The 24526-nt window shown below is 44.0% G+C and overlaps 1 protein-coding gene across 4 annotated transcripts in view; it reads right to left on the bottom strand.

Moving 5' to 3' along the window:
• itpr3 (inositol 1,4,5-trisphosphate receptor, type 3) overlaps nt 1-24526 on the bottom strand; it is an 88440-nt gene that overhangs the window by 5282 nt on the left and 58632 nt on the right. For 2 of the 4 annotated variants that reach the window (XM_040152309.1, XM_040152308.1), the window contains exons 27-56: nt 24205-24372; nt 21837-21911; nt 19716-19835; nt 18364-18486; nt 17162-17362; nt 16965-17080; nt 16497-16632; nt 16115-16240; nt 15736-15861; nt 15294-15414; nt 15020-15201; nt 13841-13989; nt 13632-13740; nt 13045-13138; nt 11793-11968; nt 10522-10681; nt 9529-9746; nt 8059-8259; nt 7846-7956; nt 6689-6784; nt 6407-6508; nt 6101-6184; nt 5902-6012; nt 4605-4797; nt 3732-3851; nt 3054-3226; nt 2209-2373; nt 1930-2119; nt 741-842; nt 529-647 (exon numbers count right to left, since the gene is read on the bottom strand). In XM_040152309.1, coding sequence (XP_040008243.1) covers nt 529-647; nt 741-842; nt 1930-2119; nt 2209-2373; nt 3054-3226; nt 3732-3851; nt 4605-4797; nt 5902-6012; nt 6101-6184; nt 6407-6508; nt 6689-6784; nt 7846-7956; nt 8059-8259; nt 9529-9746; nt 10522-10681; nt 11793-11968; nt 13045-13138; nt 13632-13740; nt 13841-13989; nt 15020-15201; nt 15294-15414; nt 15736-15861; nt 16115-16240; nt 16497-16632; nt 16965-17080; nt 17162-17362; nt 18364-18486; nt 19716-19835; nt 21837-21911; nt 24205-24372 — 4167 coding nt within the window. Of the gene's footprint in view, nt 1-528; nt 648-740; nt 843-1929; nt 2120-2208; nt 2374-3053; nt 3227-3731; nt 3852-4604; nt 4798-5901; nt 6013-6100; nt 6509-6688; nt 6785-7845; nt 7957-8058; nt 8260-9528; nt 9747-10521; nt 10682-11792; nt 11969-13044; nt 13139-13631; nt 13741-13840; nt 13990-15019; nt 15202-15293; nt 15415-15735; nt 15862-16114; nt 16241-16496; nt 16633-16964; nt 17081-17161; nt 17363-18363; nt 18487-19715; nt 19836-21836; nt 21912-24204; nt 24373-24526 lie in introns of all 4 variants that reach the window. The other 2 variants (XM_040152306.1, XM_040152307.1) reach the window with 2 other exon arrangements.

Consider the following 24526-nt stretch of genomic DNA (forward strand, 5'->3'; position numbering starts at 1 on the left):
GCAGAGCATCTGAAACAAAATCTAATTAATTATTAACATTTGAAATTAAATTCTTAAACTTTTAGCATCAATTCATTGAAATGTATAACGGCAGATGCCTCACTAACTTCTGCTGCTGGTTTATTAGAAAACGAGAAAGTTGTTCTCATTGTCAAGCAGCACTAATGACTCAGCAGCCAGAGATATTTCACAACCTGAAACCTGTTGTTAATGGGTCAGATTTGATCTATAAAGCTTCGGTAGGGGATTTATTAACCATCAATAAAGTTATTAGTGACAACTTATTAGAAAGTGGTACCGTAAACACAAGGTAGCGTTAACTGTCGGCTAAACGTGGTGGAGTGGAGGTTTAACGGCAGAAAACGGTCACAGCCAAGCAAATCGCAAATACATCAAAACTGTACATGTACAGTACTTGAACATTAGTATGTAGTTACTTTGCAGCCCTGCGGCAGGATATTTACCCGTCTAGACGCACAGATGTGACGTGTGACACGTACGTGTATTCAGGTAAACTGTGTTCCTTACGTTCTTTGAAGGTTTGCGGAGAACATCTCCGACTCCTCCTCCGTTCCTCAGTCCGTGGTTCAGCACGGTAACAATACACATCAGCAGAGTGTCGCATGCGCGCTCCGAGTTGGGCTCCTCTGAAACACACACGCGTGCACCGTCACTCCCGTGGGAATGATATGATGTGTCTACGAAGCGTCACTACATTCACTGTAAATAACGGCTCCTACCTTCGTCCTCAGCGAGAACGTCGGTCTCCGCCGTGCAGCTGACGCTGTCTGCAGAGCAGGACTTGAGGAAATCCTGAGAGGCCTCGCTCTGCTGAGGAGGAGCTGAAAAACAAAACACACACACAGTCATGACAGACGCTCACGCACAGACTGGGAGCTGACCAGTACAAACACTCGTGAGTAGAGGTTCAGTGTTTCTCAGCCTTTTCTGGTCAGTAAGTCTGGTTTCAGTTCCTGGGATTCCCATGATAACACCAGAAACTAAAGATCTGTCGATCTGTGGTGTGAACTGAGCAAAGAACCATATTCAGTTTTAAAGCACGAAGCTTCCCTAAACCTAAAAGCTACGAATAATATTTATATTTCAGTCCATCAGTCTTTAGGTATCAAATGTGACAAAACCTGATGACCCTGTTTTACAGATCTCTCACTCTGCGTTAATCTTCTCTCTGGACTCTAGACTGGGAGTTTTGGTGAGCTGCAATCCACACCCTCAGACATTTAATTAACGGCAGAGTTAATAAATGAATAGAAGATTCTGACAAAAGCCAAACCGAACTGCCACTGAAACCCACCACACATTAAATACAGAGCTGGAGGTGCTGGCTTCGGTGCAGGAGTTCGATTCCTGGGGCCGAGCAACAGATTCAAACGTGTGCAGCAAAACCACTTCAGTCGCCCTCCAAGCAGCCGATTTGCACCTATTGTGTTTAGCAGCTAAGACTTTTTTTTTTTTTAAAAAAACCTGTTCTCATTTATTGTTTTTACTTTTGTTTTACTGATATTTGAGTCTGTTTTGATGCAACTGAAACCTGAAAGCAAAGTTTCCCACACGGGGCAACAAAGACTGCACTGTGAACTGACAAAATGAACCCAGCTGGGTTTTATTTTCATATTTGGCTCCGGTCCTTATGACAACACTCTACTCAGCAACTTCACTGCAAAGCTATGGGAATATTCCCAGATCATCGGCCAGCTTTAAAAGAGTAGCTGATTGGCAAACCCTAGAGGAACCACGTTGGAACTACAAAAACTACGATTCATCCGGTAAAAACAGGAGATTTTTCCTTCAGGGGTCATTTTTGTAGCAGTCTCCCTCACTACTAAAATAATTCTTGAGCTAACAAGTTAGTTTTGGCCTCAGGAGCCGAGGGTCGTCCAGTGTTTACTTTGAAAGGTGTGAGGTTACCTGCAGCGATCTGCGGCAGCAGGTCGACCTCCATGATGAAGTCCTCCTTCAGACAGAGGAAGCCGACGATGGAGAAGAGGTAGACGAGGATGAGAGCGAGCAGCGCCGTCAGCAGGATGGAGCGACCGTTACGGGTCACACTCTTTATCACGTTAAACAGAGTCTCCTCCCGGTAGATCAGGTCAAACAGCTGCACACACACAGAAGACGCGGACCGTTACCTTGTCCGTCTCGTAGAAAAAGAAAGAAAAAAAGGGGACGGACGTGACGATCGCTCACCAGGATGCTGTAGAAGAGCTCGTGGACGAAGAGTCCCAGTGTGGAGGTCAGGACGTACGCCAGGTGATAGAGGAACTCCACATCCATCACCATGGCCTTGTATCCCATTATAAACGTCCCGTTGTTCCCCACAAAACTCACAACAAACACCACCTTATTGATCAGCTGGAGGTGAGCAGAAAAACACGGCAGGTTACCGGGAGAAACGAGAGGACGGCTGCGACTTCACATTGAGATCACGTGGACGTTTAGGCGACGTAAGACCCCCAGCAGCCCTTTTTAAGATTCAGTCACATCAGATAAATGCAAATAGCATAAATATGTTAGAACCTCTCAGAGTTCATCCTGGGATAACGAAGACACAGATAGAATCAATCAACACTGGAACATTCGACGGAAAATAACAACCAGTCTGAAATCTTGTCATCTCTGTGCCAACAAGCTCAGTGGTCGGTAGAAATTCAATCGAAAATCAATTAAAAAACATTCAGAGGTTGAGTTACCCAAAGAGTTTTTAAATATTCTTGACCATCTTATATTTTTGGCTCGTTTCAAGTTTCAGCATCATGGTGATTAAGGGCCGGGAAATGCCAGCGAAGAATGGGTTTGGACGTCACGTTGTCCAACCATGTCAGAAATCCAAAGTGTGTTTAGCTGTTCCAGTGGCCACATTAGAAGGCGGGGTCGTCATAGAGACGGGGGAGACGCGACGTCGTTTAAACGACGAGGTGGCGACGCGCAATTTCAGACATTCACTCATTGAAGACACTCACGGCGTCGCCTTCGGTTGCTCCCGTGAAAAGTGACAGAAATAGCCGAGTGAAGAATGGAAATGTGTCTCTTACATTGAGGGAACCGAGCAGTATGAGAGTGTTGCCGATGCCGAGGTGGTAGATGGATCTGAGTATCAGTGCCACGGTCAGAGGCTGCAGGCCGTAACGCTTAGAGAACAAGCCCAGCACCGAGAGGCCGGTCAGGATCCAGAACAGCATCAGCAAGAGAGAGTCGTCTATCGCTCCTGCAGGGAGAGGAGGATAGACAGACAACAACATTTTTAAAATCCAATTTACTGTCACGATAGAAAATGCAGCTTCAATAAAAATGAAAATCAGCTGTATGTAGTTTACCCAGTGAAGATCGAGCAGAGCGACCTGTCGTCAATAAATAAATAAATATACCGGCAGAACACGGACTTTGTCAGACTGTGCATCCTAAACTGGAGCTTTGCATTTGAATTGAAATTGTGTCCTGATTTGAGCTCATTTCTAATGGAAATCAAAAATGTTTAATATTAAAATGGATTCTCCCAAATTGTTTTCTTCTCAGATTCTTCTCAGTCAGCCCTCATGAAAACGACAAGGAAGAAAACCGTTTCATTTTCCTTAGAAATCTGCTAAAATCAGAACATAAATCTAATTTAAATGGAAAAATGTGCCATGCCAACACACAAAGTAGAAGTTCTGTCAGTACAAGTGATACCGGGACTGCTACTGCAGTAGTAGTAGTAGGATTTGCAGTAGTACCTTGTCCTGAGTCATAGGGGTAGAAGAAGGCGATGATGAGGTTGATGAAGACGGCGAGGTTAAAGGAGATGGTTCCCCAAAGAGTCATTCTCCTGGAGAACCAGTACAACACCGGCATACCTAACACACACACACACACACACACACACACAGCATTAGGGCAAAAGGTGTTTGAGAAAGATCAGTTCTGACTTTATCCTGTTTTATCAGCTGACGTTCTGCCTCTGTCAGTTAATCACATCGTCACTTCCATATCCTCACGTGTCAACGCAGTTGTTGCTCTGGGGCAAAGAGCCACTGATGTTTCTGTCGTCCACATTCACAAAATACAGTTCTGCGATAAAAGCAAAGTGCTTGTTTTTGATAAAACATAGAAAGAATTGTTTTAGTTCAAATATTCCAGAGGACATTTAATTTAAATCCTCAGCACCACTGCATCAGGCTTCACGTCCAGTGTGAAAACTCATTTGTTACCTCGTAAGCGGCGGTTTGATAAAGTTACTTTAACCTAAGGTTCACTCACTAATCTCTTTTAACCATCTGATATTTCCTTGGTTGTCATGGAGATGGGTCACTTGCCATCATGTGACATGGCAGGTCCCCCCCCCAGGTCACATGACGACACCCGAGCCACTCCATCTGCTGATGAAAGCCCTGAGATGTGGTTGAAACCCTCAGAGGGAGCTAAAACGTGACGTTGAAGTATTTCGAAAGAGCTCAGAGACAAAGGCGCAGGTGTAAGGTGTCAGTTAAAAAATGTACAGATGTAAGTCTCCATGAAGTGAAAGCAAGTCAATGTAATGTCCTCTGAAGTGATGAAAACACAATCACGTGTGTGTGTGTGTGTGTGTGTGTGTGTGTCTTCGTTCTCACTCCTCAGCTTCTTCTGCCACTCCATCTCTCCGTGCAGGAAGGAGGTTTGTTCGAAGAAGTGCGTGACCTTTGACCCCTGCTCGTCCTGCTCGGTGGTGTTGAAGACTCTGAACTTGGACTCCTCGGTCAGAAACTCGCAGACGGGATGGACGGGAAACACGATCTGCTCCATGCTGCGGTCGTCACGAACAATCTGAACACAGAGAAGCCACGTTACACGTCCGCCCTCTGTCAGCGGGATCGCGCCGGGATCGCGCCGGGATCGCGCCGGGATCGCGCCGGGATCGCGCCGGCTCCACGAGGAGACAGCACTTATTAGTGGTCGTGGGATTGTTTAATCTGCAGTAATCACACCTGCATTAGTGGAGGAAGAAAACGTGTCTCTGAGTCAGACAGCAGCAGCTAGAAACTTCACATTGTAATATAACATCAGTTTACTGGATGTGGTGACGGCTGCTGGACTCCCGTGTTGTAAGAAATGAATATATCTGATACCAATATGTATTAGGATATAGTATGATTTAATGTCACGTACATCATTATGTATTATGTATGGTATATGATACGGTAAATTTCCTGGAGACTGAATTGAGACACAGTCTGTTTCTGGTTAGTGCAGTGAAACCAGTACCTCACATATCAAGGAGTGTCCCCACATTGATGCCAAAATCCTTTCAATCCAAGAGCTGCAGATCTGCTCACCGATTTAGGGTGAAGAGACGGTAAAGGGACAGATACCTCGGTGGAAACGGGACGACCGACGCATCTCTCTTGTCTCATGGTGTATAGATGAGAGACCGCAACCTTCTAGTTATCTGATCAGTGTTTCCATTGATAGATGAGCTCTATTTAAGCCCCCAGGGAGAAGGTCGGTTGTGACAAGGTCCATTTCTAACTGGCAGTGTTAAGCTTCTGTTCATGTGAACTCTTGTCTTGGCTTTTCTCCGGGTCACAAGCAGCAGCTTCATCTCCGTGTCTGCCCAGACCGGCTCGTCACCTCCTGTTCTCTGACTGCTTCCGTCCGGCACGATGCCACCAGCGGGCGGAGCACTTGGCCGTGCCCCTTACTTCACACCCTTTGTCAGATCCCTGGTATTTTGGTACAGTACGGCAAAATGCAACTCGCAACAGTGCATTTCACCTCGGTGAATTTGGACTAATGTGTAACGTGGAACCAAAATACCGACACATTTGAGTTTAGAAAAAAAGACTAACTGAGCGTGAAGTTGTGTTAAGCACTTGTATTCTCATCTCGTCAAACATCAGTAGGCCTTGCTGTTAGCATTAGCGGTAGTACCTCTATCTGAGACGTCAGCTGGTCGTAGTACTCCAGGGGGTCCTGCTCCACCACAGCAGCTGGAGCTGTGGACTTCAACATCTGGGACAGGGGACGGTTGTTCAGGTTCAGCTGCAGACACACACACATTACTGTTGGACTACTGCGGAGCTGTCACTGTCACTGTTGGACGGGCGTGGTCGGACGGACGGATGCTTACCATGCAGGAGATTCCCTCCTCTCCCTCTTTACTCTTCTTTGGTGGTTTCAGGAGGTTCTGCAGGACTTTGTTGTGCCTGGCCAGCTGAAGACAAACACACGAGACCAAAAAGTTTAACACGTGCTCAGCGTCGGTGGAGAAAGTTTCCAGAACCTGGGCTAGAGTACAAAGAGCAACACCAGACTGTGAAAAGCCTCCACTACAAGGACGTTCATGCAGTTTAAGGAGGAGGAGGATTTTCTCAGCCCTCTTAAAGGAACCCTTCATCCAATCCAGGCGGCCAATGAGGAGCCTGTGTTTACTCACCTGTTGAGCCAGGATGTAGATGTTGTGTCCCACCTCCCGAGGAGAAACCTCCACCCCCTCATACTCACTGTCCTGATGGTAGGCCCTCTTTATCACGTCCACCTGCGCATACACACACAGTTATACAGTTTTACTCAGATCATAAGTACACGAATAACACGAGATGAACCCGATTCGTTCTTTGGATAGAAAGATAACACAACAAAAGAGAGAGAGGGAAGAGAAGAGGAAGAGAGCTAAAGAGGAAGGAAGGATAAAGGAATGAAGGACGGGGGCTCTGACCAGCTCTCGTGGTCGGAGGTTGAACAGGATCCTCTCTGCGTTCTCGCTGTCGTGGCGACTCTCCATCAGAGCCAGCAGCAGCTTGGAGGCGTTGTCCTGGCAACCGGAGAGACGACAGCAGCAGTCATACATCTGGACTAAACACAACACGTGCACCACTTGTTCTCTGCTTTAACCATACGGGTTCACGTGCAGCACTTCTGACCCTGTTTCCGACCTCAGGTTGTGTTCTGTCCTTTCTGATCACTATGTACTAAAGCTACAATCGTGTGTTTGTGTGTACGTGTTCTGCGTCACGGACGTTATGTCCCTGTATTGTATTATGTTGTGTGCAGCTCTCGTGTCTCAGGGACAAGAATGAGGACACCTGAACGTTCCCGCCGTATGCGATAGTTGTGCCTCCTAAACCACGGGCATCAATCTAATGCTTTCAACTTCATGCAGCTTCACGTGACACCACAGCATCCACTGCAGATCCCTTACGGATACCAGATTAAAGAACCATGTTCCTGTTCCATCACCCAAGCGTATGGCAGAACACAACGCGGAATCATCAGCTCATTACACAATAATGAACCCATGTCAGGAGGAACTGGACTCATCTTTACTGCCTTTGTGATGTTGGGTATTGTTGGCCAGCCTTGCACCGGCCACTGACACTGATCCTTGTGTATTTCAACACTGTCATATTTGTGTATTTAGGTATTTTGGACGGTGTGTAGTGTGCGATGTGTGTACTTTTGCTTGAAAAACTAGCTTGCTTCAAATGGCCCCATGAGGGATGAATAAAGTATTTTGAATTGAATTGAATTATACAGAGATTTTCAAATACGCAGAAAAGGTTTTTATTGATTTCAGAAACTCCCTCAGTGAAGTTAAAGAAGTCCATATGAAAACCTGTGTGGTGCGATATTCTAACTACATCAAAAACCAAATGAACTGCGCGCTCATTGTTTGAACTGCCACACTCAGACTCTTCTGTTATGATATAATTTTGTTGTGTGTGTGTGTGTGTGTACACACATTCTGAGCAGTCACTGTGATTCACTTTAACACCATGTCCAGCTGATCCCAGAGCTTCAGCCCCAGTGCGACCACCAATCACCCGATGTTGGTGTGACGGTGTTGTGTGCACACACACTGAGACGTAAACGTACCTTCAGCTGCAGCACCATCTCCATCCGGTAACGACACAACGGACTGATGTCGTTCAGGATCAGAGCCGTGATGATGTCGATACCGTTGGACTCGTGGGTCACTATACAGGTCTAGATAACACACACACACGCACGTTAACGATGAGTCTACCTGCTTCTGCAGCTCTGTGGTATATTCCTGCTTCCTGGCTGTATTTCTCTGGCACCGCTTACCTGGTTCTCCTGGCAGGGGCCCTGGCAGTACTCTGTGAGCGTCTCCAGGGTCTGGGTGATGAGGTGGACGTTTGATTCGTTGATGTAGAGGCCCAGCAGGCCCAGACCTCCAGTGGTGCTTCCACACATGATGTCCAGGAACTGAAGAGTCTCACACACCAGGTTGTAGTTGGTCTTATTGTTCTGGCATCGCAGAAAGTTCTGGAAAGACGCACACAAAGGCTCCATTTCATTTTTCACCTACACCCTCACATTTCGGGCTCTGCCTCTGCAGTGTTCATTTAGACAGAAGCTACGACTGAAAGTGTTTGTTGAGGCCCTTTTTTCCACAAGGAAAACACTTTGCAAACAAAAACTGACTAAGCGTGTTACAATTTTATTCAACAAACACACTAAACAATATGATGGACGAGTAGACCAATGAATGAATTCCTATTTTAATGAAAGTCTTTCTGAAGGACCCCATCTGGCATCAAACTCTATCGTCCATAAACCGAAAAGTTCTCTCCTTGAGAAGCTGACTGTGACTGTACTGTGATGTTGCCAGGTTTGGTAACATCATGCCTGTACAGAGTCCAAAACCAAAACCTGTGCTCAAAGACTGGACCTGGCAACCCATGCTACAGCCGCAGATGCTGCACAGAGCGGTTCCCTGTGTCTTCCTCTGTTTTCCCATCCTCGTGTGTTTGTCCTCAGGTTTGCTCTCCCTGTCTGTGTGTGCCTGTCTTTTTTTTTTGTCTTCCCTTACTGAGCTGGGCGTGGCAACCTTGGTACCTGTCCCGCCAACTCACCTGCACAGCTGCTTCCAAGCCTCCAATCATCAACTCCCTCATCTACTGCCGAATATGAACCCGGCTCAACTCTCCGATCTTCGCGTCTGCGGTACAAACCCTCCAGCCTGGTTCCAGTTCCAGTCAGCCTCAGCTCCTTCATCTCCAGAACCGTCAGCCCCGCCCAGTTCCTGCCTCCTGTCCTCCGTGTGGACTATGGCCAAGACTCACCTGATAAGCTCACCCTGCTCGGCTCGCCAATCTTTGTGAATCCCCCACTCAATTCCGCGCTCATCTGCTCCTCACACAATAACCTCCCAACTCCCGGATCGCTGATGAACGCTATCACAACCCGCTACAATAAAATCCTTTGTTACCCAGCTGCCGTCTCTGAGAGTGTGTTCTGCATTGTGGGTCCAAGACTAGTTGAACCTAAGAAGCACTGGGCGGATGGATACACTGTTGTGCATCACAAAGTAGATCCTGCACATAATGTTTCCAGTTTGTGTATGAATTGAACAAATGAGATACCGCGTGTTCCTTAGTGAGCTTTAGAGGTGCTGGGAGGTGTATTTTCTTCCTCCTGCCTTCAGTCTTTATGCTAAGCTAGGCTAACCACGTCCTGACTCCAGCTCTGTACTGAACACGCCGACACAGAGCATTAAAACATTAGTTAGTTAGTTAGTTAACAGAAACTAACCTGCAGATCCTGGTTGTGGTTCTCGCAGAGCAGCTGTAGGAACCTCAGAATCGGCTTCATGATGGTAACAGCTGGTCCCATCTCTGTCTCCACCTCCCTCTGCTCCACTACTGGCTGAGGCGGCAGGGCGGAGGCGCCTGTAACGGGGGCGATGGACTGACCCCGGACCAACAACGGGTGACCTCCTGAACCAGGAAGTACTAATGTTGCAGAACCACCTTTAGAAAGAGAGTTTCAGTCTCAGTCTCACCATGATTTGAACCTCTGTTCTCTCTAAATGCAGGTTAGAACTCATGAGCTCAGGGGACACAAAACGGAAAAGATACAAAATTGTGAAAGCAGAATAAAGAGCACAAAAGAAACTTTGCGTATACTAAACGAAACGCCACTTAACAAAGCTTCTTTATGTAAACTATCTTTACATAAACTGATTGGGACCAAATTATTGTTCCAAAGATAAAGGTTATTTCAAATGCAGCTGGGCCAGATGCATAATAACAGTAATACAAATGAATATTTAATAAACTTTATTATATGCGATGGAGCATTGGGCCATTGTTAGGTAAAAAATAACGAGATTTTGAGAGAGAAGTCGTAACAGGAGACAAAAGTTGTAACATCCATTTGCTAAGACCATAAGCACTTTATCGTTTTCGTGATTACTTTTTCTCGTAAAGTCATTCACAAAATATTACTCGATTCTTGAAAAACCTTTTTCTCATGACATGGTGACTTCTTTCTTGTCACACTGACATTTTAAAACTGTCGTAATTATATACTTTTTTATATAAACCCAAATCATCCGGTGTTTACGCACAGTTAGAGTTTGCAGCAAAGATTAAAAAACCAAACCAAACGCAGCATTAAAAGTAAGGAGGGAGGCATGTGGTGTCAAACTCCCAGGAAACCATGAAAGCAGCAGGACAGCAAACACAGATAGAAACTGAAACTTTACGAGCAGCAGATTTAAGAGGCAGGATCTGAAGATCTCACCGTGCTCCAGCTCCTTCTCGTTGGCCTTGTGCGTCATCTCTCCGACGTTGACAGAAACTGTAGCTTTTATGTCGGTCTGAGCCTCTTTCATCCTGTCATGGAGAACCTTAAAGAACTTCTCTGACTTGTTGTCGCCCATCATCAGTTTGTAGAACGAGTTCTGCAGGACAAAGACAGGATTTACCAGCCGGGTTAACCTACTCTGCTCAGTCCGAGACTGTTCATGTTCAGAGTTTGAAGATGTGGCAGCTGTTTTTTCGTGAGGGGCTCGGTTTCGTCGTCAGCAACCGTAGGACTTCTCATCCATGTTGGCCTCTATATTGAACATGAAAAATTTCTCTTGGACTTAGAAAAAGTGGCCTGCGAAGATTGTGTGACACAGCTGAAAGCTCTGGAAAAGGCTGGTCTGCAGCTGCTGTGTTGGGACTGTTTTGTAGAACTAAAGGGAAACTTGTTCTGGTCTGGTTCCAGATCTTTGAGTCACTACTCACATCTCAGACTTCCTCAGAGAAAACAGCCGTCGGCCAGGACAGCAACCCCAGCTGACTGTTTCCCCCGCTCGGAGGAAAATTCAACCAATCAGAGCCTTGTAGGCAGGACTGGGTGTGGGAACACCAGGGCGTCCTGGTGTCTTGATGGTTAAGATGCAGACTGTATTCAGTAACTGCAACATCCCCGGTTCAATTCTCGTCCCCTCTCTCCTCGTTTCTTATCTGTCTCTGAACCATCAGCTATCCCAAAAAATTGATGTTCAAAACAAAAAAAAAGAAAATGGGGACCTCATCTTACCTCGACACAGACCGAAAAATGGCCAGAAGAGTCGTGTTGTAAGTCAACTCTTTAATCAACATATTTCTTCGATCATCGTAAAAAAACGAACTGCTCCAAGCAAACGCCGAAGCTTCCGCGTCAACCAGACTTTAAAGTCTCAAATTTGATTTTCAGCTTTGAAGGACATGAAATGTTTGAGGAAGTCTCATGGTGAAGTAGGATAGGTCTGAAATTCTGAGATGATGCCTTCTCATGTCGCTCAACTGTCAGAAAGAGAGAAACGGAGCATTTTTCTCAAAAATGTTGAACTGTTCCTTTGACTTAACAGCCCCAGTAAACTCTCTTACTCAGGGTAAAGCTCTGATCTGGCACAGTGCAGTGGTGGTGGTCTGCTGTGGTCGTCCAGCTGATGGTTACACGGGGTTTTCTCATGACGCCTGACAAACCTCCTGTGTGTGCGTGTGTGTGCGTAGGTGTGTGTGTGTGTGTGTGTGTGTGACCTGTATCTCGGTGTTTCCTCCCTCCAGCAGACAGATGGCCAGCTGGATGCTCTCCTGGAAGATCTTGTCGTTCTTGGTGCTCATCACCAGATCCGTGAACAGCTTCGTCCCTCCTTCTCGGTCCAGACGACACTGAACCGCCGCCACCGCCGCCCAGTCCCGCTCCTGCTCCCAGGCTGACACACACAATCCCAAGCGCACACACGCACACGCACAAGGAGACTTAATTTAAATCCACCAGCTGCAGGCGTGCGTAGGTCTTTCACCTCGTTTGACACCGGAGGGTGAAGAAACCAGCTGAGATTCAACGACATTGTGCCGCTGTCGTCTGTCTTTTTGTAGCCCAGCAGAAGTTTGTCAGTGAACAGATAGATACAGTTTCATGCCAAATTTGGGCAAATCTCAGATTTTAAATCCAACCCCTGCAGCAAACAGACATTAAAAAAATAAACCTTCAATGTCAACGTGCTGTAATTAATTACAACAATACTGACTTAGTAGGTGGCTAAACTTTTGAAGGTACCACAATTACGGCTTGATTTTTTTCCATTAAGTTAAATAAATAAATAATAAATAATAAATAAAAAGTGACAGAGCATTAACATTGGAAGAAAGGCTAATTTTTTTGGATTTTTTTCGCTCCAGAGATGATCCAAATACACACATACTGGCACTCAGCTGTATCGGTATCACTACTCTACATTCTCATCCTCGATGACTAATACTGTTACCGGTGACTGGTATGTAATCATCTTATCTGAAACTAGAAACTGGGACTAGAGCAACATCCGGGGAGCTGGAGATGTTCCAGAGCAGCTCAGAGACGATCCCCCGTCTGATCGGCTGACCGGCGGCTTCGCAGCTCGTCTTACCACCTGAGTTCAGCCACATTTGTTCAGAACGTGTTGAGATGTCTCAACAAACAGAAGGACCCTCCTACTGCTAGTGGACCTCTCGTTTACTCCTCCTGCCTGTGCCTGTACCGGTGCAGAACATCAGTCTCGCTCTCTCGCCGTCTGATTGATTTTAGTGTTGATTTCTGTACGTAGTTTCATCATGAAATGGACTAATGACATAAATGTTATTTAAAAGTATTTGACAGTGAAGCAGCTACAGAAAGTGTTGAGTCTGCATTACAGCAACAAAGCAGAGACGATCAGAAGGCGAGAGGCTTCTAGTCTGAAAATCGAAAGTAGAGTCATGTAGAGTGGAAATAGAAGCTGGTCTGGAGTGTCAGTATGAGGCAGTGTACCTGCAGCTCCGAGCTCAGACAGGTCGTTCTTTGGGTTGTTCTTCTTGTTTGGAAACAAGTAGTTCTGCAGTAAAACTTTCCGCAGTGAGATTCCCTGAAATAACAGGACACAGCATCAACAGGAAGTCCCTCCTCTGGGTTGTGATCAAGCTCTCAGCTCACATTTTACAGCAACTACAGGTCGACCTTTTCACTGATGTGACACCTTTTCAGATGATATGAGGCCGTGCATTTTCGTTTGTATAAAATGAGACAATCCCGGTGAAAATATGTGAAGTCTGTGTGAAAATTCAAATGTCCTTCGATGGAACGGAAAATTTGGATAAAAGATGCTACACAATGCAACCGTGCAGTTCAACTGAGTCCCCTTTAGAGACTTATTTCATATATAAGACTAGAGATGAGTAAACTGAGCCAGATTTCCGACAAAATCTTAAACTTCTGATATTACTGCTGAAGACCGACTCATTAAAAGTCGAGTCTCACTTAAACGGTTTCACAGAGACATTTAGAATAGGATGAGATAATAAAACAAAAATAAAGAAGTTAATGAGTTACTGTGGTGCATTTTCAGTCGCTCAACTGACCTTGTCATCAAAGTCCAGAGTCCTTATCAGCATTTCCTGCAGCGTTCTCAGAACTTTGATACACAACTTTTCCTCTGAACACATCAGCGTCTTGGTGTGCTGGATCAGCCTGCACACACACACGCACACACACAGATATTTTTCCCGTCATCCCTCTGTCGGTGTGTTAGCGCTGCAGTAGATTTTGGACTCAGAGAACCCGAACCCACTTGGAGATGAATCCTCCGGACTCGCAGCGCTGTCGGGCGTCGGTTCCCTCCAGAAACAGCAGCTCTGGCTGATGGAGGACGTCCACCAACACCGACAGCTCAGCGTTCACCAGCGGCTTCAGACGCTCCTCCAGGGTGTTGATGATGTCCTGCGGAACACACACACACACACACACACAACAAGGTGTTTATTTCTGGTGTTTTAGGGGCTGTTTATTCAGTTGTTTCTAGAATGAAATGTTTCATCAGATTGTATTAGAAAACTGTATTCATGATTTGAAATCGAATTTCTGTCTAAAGCCCCGTTCAGACAGGAGGAGTGGGGAATGAAATCTTCACTGTTCTAATCTGTAATTTAACCCGTCGTCGCAACGCTGCTGGAATGACAGGATCAGGTCTGTAACAGACGTGGACAATCAGCAGGACAAAGATGATGCTCCTTCTTCCTGGAGTCATAACTGAGTCAGATCTGAACACACTGCTCAGAAGTGTGACTCCACCTCCTGGAGATATCAGGCTCTCTGATGTCCCTCCAGGATAAGGCTCAAGAAATCCACTTAGAAATCAGAGGAAAAGGAGGCTGCAGAACTTCATTCAGAATCTTCATGTTTTTCCTTCAGTATCACAGTGATCCAGTAGTCACGCTGAGCCAGACCTATCTGCACAGCGCCACACACTCAGAGGCAGAGTGACCTATAACTGTCAATGTCAAGCCTGAGCATGACAGTGAAGACGGTCGTGTGTGTGTGCGTAAGATGAAGGTCCTGAGCTATAATCTGCCTTCGGGCAGCTATTATAAGTTAGACTTCCTAGTTTTACATAAGTTCTGAGTTTGCTTCAGACTCGTATTGGTGAAGAAACTGAGACTGAAGTTGGGTCGTTCTTCTAGACACGAGTCCAGGGCTGGTCACCGCCACCGTTTTAGTCCTTTTTGATTGCAGTCATTTGTTTTATATGAAAGCATCAGCACAGTGTCTCCACAAGTGATGGATCCGATGTGTCCGACAGAACTGGAGACCACTCGATGGGAAACTGCTCCTTTGTTAACAGCTTCTTATTAGTATTTGTATCTGTTTTTAGTGTCGGTCTCACTTGCAAAAGCGGTTTCTGACCTCTGCAGGACTTCTCTGGATTAATAAATCTGACAATGAAAAAATGATATGGTAAAGTCTCGTGCACCTGTAGTTTCTCTATGATGTTCTTGTAGTCCCAGGGGTTGCTGGGAGCGATGGGTCTGGAGGATCGGGAAAGGGATTTGTAGTTTGGGTTGGAGCGGGACAGAGAGTTGAGAGCAGAGCTGGACAACATGGAGCTGATCTGGGCCTCCAAGTCCAGAGGAAGAGAGATAGAACGACTCTTAGCTAAACAGAAAGAGAGAGAGAGTTAGTCACCGGTCAGCCTGTGCAGTGTGAGCTCATCTCTGTGGGTGGAGTCAGGTGTGTGTTGGTGTTACCTGTCATAGCGAGGGTCTTGATGCAGGTCTCCACCTGGGCTCTGTGCTGCTGCTGCAGCCAGGGACAGTCCAGCAGCCTGACGGACGACTGAAGCAGCTGAGTGACGATGGTGTGATGAGTCTGACGGAGCGAGATGAAAAGGGTGAAATAAATGAATCAATTAACAAAACGTGCAAATAAACTCAGAACAAAATCTTTGAAATGTAAGAGAAAGAAAGTTGCTGCTGGAAAAACAAATCCTGAAGAAGTAAATTCTGATCAAATCAATTACAAGGATTTAATTGTACTGTGTATCTCATTCTGTGTATACTCTATTTATTACGCCATGCATTTCTTTTCGTGTGATCTCCTGTCACTTTTGTCGCTGTATCCAGCCTGCGTTTTGTTCACACGGATGCTGGACCTTGAAACCTTTGCAATGTCCATCATCGGGTTCCTGACCTGCAGAGAGGTGCTGTTCTCAGAGAAAGGGGAGCTGAAGAAGGCGTTGATGGTGTCAAAGACCACGTTGATGATGTACTTCTCCAAGATGGGATCAGAAAGACGCTTCTCTCGTTTATTACAAACCTGCAGACGAGAAAACCTCACCATCATACGAACACATGAAAATAACTGGGGGTGTGTGTGTGTGTGTGTGCCCAAGCTGGCCATTCTATAGAAATGACTGAAACTAATTAGGTTTAATACCCACTTAAAATAGCAGATGTAAATTTGCAGTTTTAGAATGATTACTGAGTTTACTAGTGAGTAGTTTGGTCGGATGAACTGAGGACTAAACAAATAACAGAAAACACATTCCAGTAATCAGTGCTGCTGTTACCCGGGCCATGTCCACTGTGAAGTCTTCAAACAGTTTCCAGATGTGGTTGGACGTGTAGATTTCCTTCATCTCCACCTCTGTGTCCACGTAGCAGTGATTCACAAAGTTCACGTAGGCAGTTTTCACCTGGAGACAGATGGACACACAGAGAGGTGTGTTTCAGTTGAAACTTCAACTGTGGCCCAGTTTGACTCCGGCAGATACGGCTTTTACACGGAGCCACTTCACTGAGCGTCATTAATAACCACGCCGCTAGTTTCACAGTGGTGTGGAGCAGTCGAGGTGCGGGCGAAGCCAGCGGTGACGAGACTGAAAAGACGGAGCTCAATACAAATAATGTGCGGCGCGCGCACACACACGAACACACACACACGCTCAGTACCTCGGTGATGCAGTCCTCGTGTGTCACCACTCTGACCACGTCCTCCAGAGGCAGCAGTGAGGTACATTTGATCTCAGTGTAAACGTTCTTCCCCTCTGCACAGGCTGCTAACAGCTCCACCAGAGAGATGTGATACCTGCAGGGAGGGGGGACACGTTTTCTACACCCCAAGCTTGGACGAAATGCATGAGTGTGTGAAAATTGATGTTCTGTGTCTGTCTACGACCTGTGAAATGATTCCAGTGAAACACATACATCAGAAATGATGTTTAAAGGCGGCTGATGATCTGCTAACGGTCGGAGGTGACAAGCGATCAGAAAGGACAAAATCATCAACTAATGAAATGCGTCAGTCGTAGAGCTGCTCTGGTTAAAACAGACCCGGTATGAAGACATAGCAGAGGATGCTGCGGTGGATTTTTCAGTAACGTGTTCCTTTGACTGAGGGCGAGTTGTTGCCACGGTTACCTGAGCGGGCTGTTCTCGCCGACCCCCTCCCTGCTCTCCGCCATCAACTCCAACATGACGTTGAAGGAGGCTTTGTCGTTGTAGAAGACGACCACGTCCTCTCCGGCGTTGGTTAGCTACGGACAGACGGAACATTGGTACCACACAAACACGCTGAAACAGTTTGGCAAAGCGACACGTCTCGTCCTCGTCCTCACCTCTGTCATGATCATGTCCTGACACTTCTTCACATACTTGCCCTCGGCTTTGATGATGGTGTGGAGGAAGTTGAGGTACTGGACGTGGCGGCCGTGCGTGGCCAGACAGTGGATGAAGTGCTGCAGGACGCTCTCTGAGATCTCGCTGCACAGCTGGTAGTTGTTACTGAAGATGTGCTGCACTGTCTCTGCCTCCAGCAGCTGCACAGCAGGAGGAGAGTTCTCAGTGCCACAGCTATTTTCACGTTTGGTCAATCCTGATTGTTTACTCAATGAATCAGTTTGTCTCTTAGTCTGTGAAATGTCAAAAGTAGAGCCAGGTTCTGAACAGTATAATTATAATGACGTAAAACTTGGAAACCTTTAACCAGCATTCGTGGGAAGGTTTTTCCTGCCCTGTAAGTTGGGCGGCAACTCAGGAATGATTGAAAAGAAGTTCCCACAGCTCAAGGTTACATCTCCATGTTGCTTCTTTTGGCAGATGGTCCAAAACCCCCAAATTAATTACAAACATACGGTTTAAAACAGAAAAAACCAAGAAAAATCACATGTGGACCCACTTTTGATTCATTCTTTTTCAGTTCATTGTCTGATTGATGGACTAACTGTTTCAGAACTGGACCAAAGAATAGTGATGGTCGAGAGGTATGTCAAACAGCTACAGGCCAGATTGCCATTAAATTTTCTGGTTACTTTACTTTAAGTGTCACTGATTTATGCTTTATCAGAGGTGTTTTTCACAGTAAGTTTCGGCTTCACATGTTAAAATATTTCAAAACTGAGGTTCAACTTGTGGTTTGGCAAAAGAACATCTGGTTGACTACTCATCTCCCCTAAAGAGCAGTGCACAGCTGCTTCCCTGACCCTTTCTGGGGGAAGCGACAGGACTGTTGGTAGCAACAGGGGCTATTGATATTCCTGCTCTCCAGAGAATTAACCCTTTAGATCCTGATGACGCCATGATCTTTCCTCTACTGCCACACTCAGGACAAAATTTACATTTTTTAGCTCCACTACTGATAAGACTGACAACAGATCAATCATCTCTATGTTATTTGTTCATAATGTTGCTGTAACGAACGCTGCAGCCTGTAGGGGACGCTAATGGGGACTGTTTGTGCTGTTGCTTGATAATTGACTAAACTGATAATAAACGAATCATTTTCTGCTAATCAACTTGATTAGTTATAAAAGCTTTGTACCCCAGGGTTGAGGAAGAGATTGAGGTTCTTGTGCAGCAGAGCCTGGTTCTCCTGGTTCCCCATACAGAACTTTTGCAGGAACAGGTGAGTGTACCTGATGATCTCCTGCATCTTCACATCGTTCTGCAGAGAGAGAGGATGATGAGGGGGTTAAGATGTTAAGGAATCTGTTCTTGTTTTTACTTCATTTAGCTGAGCTAAATTGCTTGTTTCCCATTTCAGAACAGGGATGTAAACACTGAGGATGTATTCTTTGTCAACCACATTCACCAAGCTCATCAGTCCAGCTGATGCGTTTTATGCCAAGTCTGGATTTCGCAAAACCTTTTTGGTCTGGTTTTATCATCTTGGGGAATGGGTTTTCCAACATATGCAGCCAGTAGTTTGCTCACTACCCTATAATCCATGTTATGAAGACTGGACTAGGTTAATTGAGGCATATTTCCTGAGATCTGGTATTATGCCTGTCAAGATATCTTTTAATACTGGCATAAATATTGGACAGGACACAGGCCAGACACGCTTACCATATTTAATGTGATTTCCAGTTAGGCATGTTTTGAATCCCATAATTTCAGATAAAACGTCTTCTGGAGTAAACACTGCATTTAACATGCTCCTCTGACGCAGTGAGATACCATTGAAATATGAAGCAATATCGGATTCTATTCCAACACACTCAGAGGTATAAACAGTACGACAAAATTCCCTGAAAGTGTCATTGATGGTAAAGATATCAAGGGAAACAGGACCTTCTGATGTCCTCTCTGTGTTTACAGTACAGCTGCGTAAAAAGCAATTAAACAGCTGGGCTTTTTTTGAATTCATAGCATTTCTGTTTAAATAAAAGTCAAGTACGTTCCAAGTTGAGCTTAGTCCTGGCATCAACTGACAGTGTCAAATACATTTCAGCAGGTTTACGTTGTTTGTAAGTTCATCAATTGCTTTCATGTATTATTCCAGACACAAAGATTGTGTCTTTGTGCTCCAAACTGTACTCCCCTCAGCTGTTGTATTTTTCCAAACAGCCAGAAGAAAGAGACAACAATCAAATCAATTCAGTTAAAAGTGGGGATTTCTCCTTTATATGACTCCACAAATTCAGTCAGACAACAGCTCATAAGACGACACTCCAGACAGACTACTAGTCACAAGTTCATTTGTTTACTGTATAAAGTCTTTAATTATAATAAATTGGTAATTGATTTTTAAGAAGCAAAAAAACAAAAAAAATGTAATTAAACATAATAGTCTAAAAGGCCAAAGGCATCAACAAGTGACTCAGGCAAAGCTAAAAAAATCTGTTCAGGGCTCTGTTAGGATGCTTTTATTTTGGCGGTAACCAGTCTTACCTGGTCGTACGACACCTGCAACAGATCCAGCATGACTTTATGAGCTCCCATGTTCTTCAACAACCTCTGCTGCTTCTTCCAAACTCCACTGCTGCACATCTTATTCAACCTCTCCAGGATCTAAAGATGAGAGAGAGGACGGACAGAGGGAGGCAGGACAGAATAGAAAAAAAAGACGGAATGAGAGAGATATCTTCAAAAAATCTGTCTTTCTGCCACTTGATATGTTTGTCAATCTACAGTATGTGAAGTTTATAAAGCTGTTTAATTTGCTATTCTTAACCTTAATTGTCCCCCGAGGAAAGTACCTACTGGCAGTGGGAGATTTGTTAATTTTTAACCGGGGGGATGGCCCAATGGGAGCACCACCCTCCTCCCACACCACCAACCAACACACTCAATGTCTCCCCTAAATTATTTTGTTACAGAAGTGGCTTGGTCCGGGGTGTATTTTCATCAGCATAGATGCTACTAAATGGTCACAGAAATACAGTATTAAAGGAATATTATCGGAATACCACAGGATCCTCTCGCTCTTCCACAACTACACGTCCCTACTCTTCACTTTGATCATGAATTTGACCCTACTCTATAGAGTATATAGGCTAAAATATACTGCGATACAAATCTGTCTGCTCCTTCAGCACCACGGAAACACTGTGGATTTATCAATACTTAGGTAGGCTACTGATATTTCAGAGCCATGGTCGGGGCCATAGATTCTAACTGGCACAAACCTCAGTCAGACAAAGGATCAATGAGTCAGGCAGACTAGACTTACATATTCAACTAAACTTCCCTGCACTCTCTCTGCTACTAGAGGATGGAGACGGGGGATGGCAGGTTAATGTTTTGATCATTTTGCTAACAAGGGGGGTGGCATCCCCCTCCAATCACCTACTGCCCACTGATTAACATAGGTACAATTTCAGTTGTTTTTTTTTCCACTTACCTTCTCAATTCACAAAGTTACCCTATAATAAATACTGCTGAAACTGAAAAAGTGTCCGAAATAATTTCTGGGTTGAAGTGACAATGGATACATTTTGAATAAAATACACTGGAAATCCCATTTAAAGGAAGGCAAAGCAAATACGTCCACGTGTATTTCAATAAAATATAAAATTTAGAATATGTATAATTTGTAATAATAAGTATTAATCATAAGATTCTTTTCAAATCAGGCTTCATTTTAAACTCAAAAGCTGGTCACTTATATCCCCAGTGAAGACAAATCAATTAAAAAAAAAAAATTACTGTATTTCAGTTTTTAGGTGCGAGTTCATGGAACATTTGTAGGGAGGTACTGCAAAAAAATCATAGTTCACTTATTTTTCAGCTTAAAAAATGTTTTAAAATAATAATAACAATAAACAAATATGAAAATCAAAAGGGCAATTTGGTATTAGCGTGGTAGAAATGTAGTAAATGCTGTTACTTCTGATGCCAAATAGATTGTGTTAAATTCCAACGTGGACAGTTTGTGATTCATTGTGAGTGAAAACAGAAATCGATTAACTCATTCAAAAGAACAAGTTAAATACATGATTTTGGACCTGGAGATTGGACACATAGTTGCAACCGAAACAGTTAAACGCTTGGAAGCAATAATCGATCAAATGAAAGAAAAGGCAAACAATTGTTTTGATTGGCTGAACTTTAGAATGTACTTTTGCACAAAATGAATGTATTTTTGCAGTATAAGTGTTTGATTTTGTCTTTCATTTCTTACAGTGTAGTCGTAATAGGATGCGATCACTTCGCAATGATTAGAGACACCAACAACTCTTGCAGTTTACGTACTGTATGGGCATACGAGTAATGCATAAAAATAGATTTAGAAAAATTCAAACCTATTCCTTTAATTTTCCTCTTTATTAACATTTGCGAGGCTGTTACCCAGAGTCACTATTAAGAAATAATAATTAAGTGCAATTTTTCTGAGCAGTGAAAGCCACCGTTGCAGAAGAGACAACAACAGGAGCACCACATAAAGGACCTCATCAACAGAAAGACACATCACAGGTGACAGGTGATCTCTGGAAAGCACACTGCAGAAACAACACAGTGGAGAAGGAGGACCAAAAAAACCAAAACAGATTACCGCTCCAAGGAACTCACCTCTTTGACCTTCTGATAGTTCTCGTTGCCCTTCTCCAGTCTCTCCTTCTTGGGCGTTGCTTCCTCTGATGGCCCCTGCAGGATGCATAGGGTGACAGCATATGCAGTTCTCTCTGGGTATGGTTCTACATTATACACACTTGAATCACAAATCAAACTATTACATATTACTGTAGATGCACTATATCTAATATAACAAGCTTAAGCAATAAGCATGATTTCCTTCACAGAGATTAGTGATTCTTTTGTTAAGATGTGCCAGTAGTAGGAAAACTCTGAGTTGTTCTGACATTAAAGACATTAAACTGTGGTTGTGACCATGGTCCATTTTCAAAGTCACTTGTTTAGGACTGGATATACTCCGAAACAGACATGGACAGCAAGATAGACAGCAGATGTGAATATAGACCCTGCAATCATAAACTGTGGGCTGCACATTGATGTCCACAAAGATGTCCATGCGGAGCCTCGCAGACACGGACAGATGGAGAAGTTTACATCAGGACCCTCAGGGACCCTTGTAGCTATGCCGACACATACATTTATTTGACCTTTATTTTAACTGAATAAATCTGAGGTGACACATATGCCATGTATGTGGAAAAGCCATCTTCATTTTAAAGTCTATAATGCATAATCTGAATATGAAGAAAGAGCTTCCTGAACACCAAAATTACTACTCATTACTCATACTTAGTTGGGAACTTTACTGTCCACGGTGTGAAAACTTGTCCCAGGCTTCATAACACCGCAAATGTTGCGGTTTGCTTGTAAGCCTTGTCTTCATTTTTGAGTCTTTTCGCATTTTCTGCATTGGAGTGAACCTCTGAATCGCTGCCCGAATTTCCAATTAGTTCAGCAATTCAAAAAGGTCTTGAAAGACAATCAACCTATGAGAGCTTTGTAGGTGAGATGTAGAATGTGGACCGTCCAACACAGCTGGCTACATAGCACTATCTAAGAAAAACAGCCACAGAGAAATGTGCCAAAAAGTGGCAAGAAGTGTGGATGAGATGTTTGCAGCTGTGCATGTTGTTGTAAGTCAACTTACAGGCATAACAACTCTTCAGTTAACTGCTTTGATTGTCATGGAAAACGTGAACTGTTCCTAGCGACCGCTACCAGGGCTTCCATGTTGTCAAAAAAGGAAGTGGACCAACAGATAAGTCACTCACTGCTTAATGGTTTGTGCAAGACAAAACAAAACAAACCAATGTCCCAAACAGAATACGCCAACTTGAACTTAATGCCATACTGAATAATGTTGTGCAATGAAAAGGCAGTCTGATTCAGTCTGATCATCAGGGCAAGATTGGCTCATTGCTGGTTAGGTACTTGTTTCATTATTTTGATATGCAGTGTAAGTGTGTATAAGATGTATGACAATATCAGAATGGTGCTATAAAAACATATTGGAGAATTGTGCCTTATTTCACAGTAGAAAGAAACAATAAAGACAGAAGGAAAAATGACATGCAACACAAGTCCCAAAACAAATCTGAACCCAGGACCATGTAGTTGCACCTTAACCAGCTGAGATACCAGCAAGCCCCACACCAGCGTTAAGTGCAGTAAGTTCAAAAAGCAGGATGCAAAAATAAAAAAAAACATGTTTTAGTTTCAGTTTAGTGGTTTAGTTTCATGAGTAATAGTCTGATTATTGATAAATGTTAATCTTCTACTCAGAAACTGTTTTTTCGCTGGTTTAGGTAATGACTTTGAGTTAGTTTGTTAGTGGTTGTACACAGTTAGTTGTTACACAGTTATTTACAGCAGCTTGGAATATCACTCAGCCATCTACACATGAAGATAACACATATTAGTTCTAATAAAAATAAGTCTTTGATTATTATTATTTTGATGACTAAATTAGTCTAAGACACCAACACTTTTTAGCCTACACAAGCCTTCATCTGTGTCACGACTTCACCTTGACCCTGGATATTGTAGTTGATAAAACATGTGCCAACAGTGACTCATTAAAATCAGAAAACTAAGAAAAAGAAAACTATATATATGATTAGCAATATACGGTACATACTGTGCAAATCAAGAACACAAGAATTTAATTTTTATAAACATGCCAATAAATGTCAGTTTATAAACAAACCATAAACACTTTATGACTTTTCTTTCAAAGACAAAATAATAGGTTGATCATGAAGTGAATGAAATAAGAGAAGTCAAAAAATAAAGCCAAGTGGCTACACCATTGCTTTCTTTGAGAATGTTTCAAAAGTTTAAAAACCAGAACTGGACACGTGGGGGAAATGGCTATAAGAAAGGGAAAAAATTGCCCTTTCACCTTTGTGATATTAGTGTTAGTTATATAGATAGAGGTGATGGTAATCATGTTTTTGCTACTTACCTCTCCTTTCTCCTTCTTGTCTTTCTTGTCCTTCTTCCCGTCACCTCCTCCTGAGCTCTTCTTCTCCACCCATAGTTCAGATTTCTCCACCAGCGTCCGGAGGCGATCCAGATCAGCCTTGATCAGCTTGTAGTTCTCCACATCCTGAGCCGAGATTAGCAACTGGACCTGGAGATGCAGGAGAAACATGGGTGTTCTGCTTACAGTGGGTTGGTCAATCAATCTGTTTGTGTATTTCTTCCATTCTACTGATTCGATGTGATAATGGATTTAGATTCCATAAAATGCTACCAAACGCCAACACTATACCAGTTGTAGTCAT

This window comes from Xiphias gladius, chromosome 18 (genome assembly GCF_016859285.1).
Source record: "Xiphias gladius isolate SHS-SW01 ecotype Sanya breed wild chromosome 18, ASM1685928v1, whole genome shotgun sequence".
Lineage (NCBI taxonomy): Eukaryota > Metazoa > Chordata > Actinopteri > Istiophoriformes > Xiphiidae > Xiphias > Xiphias gladius.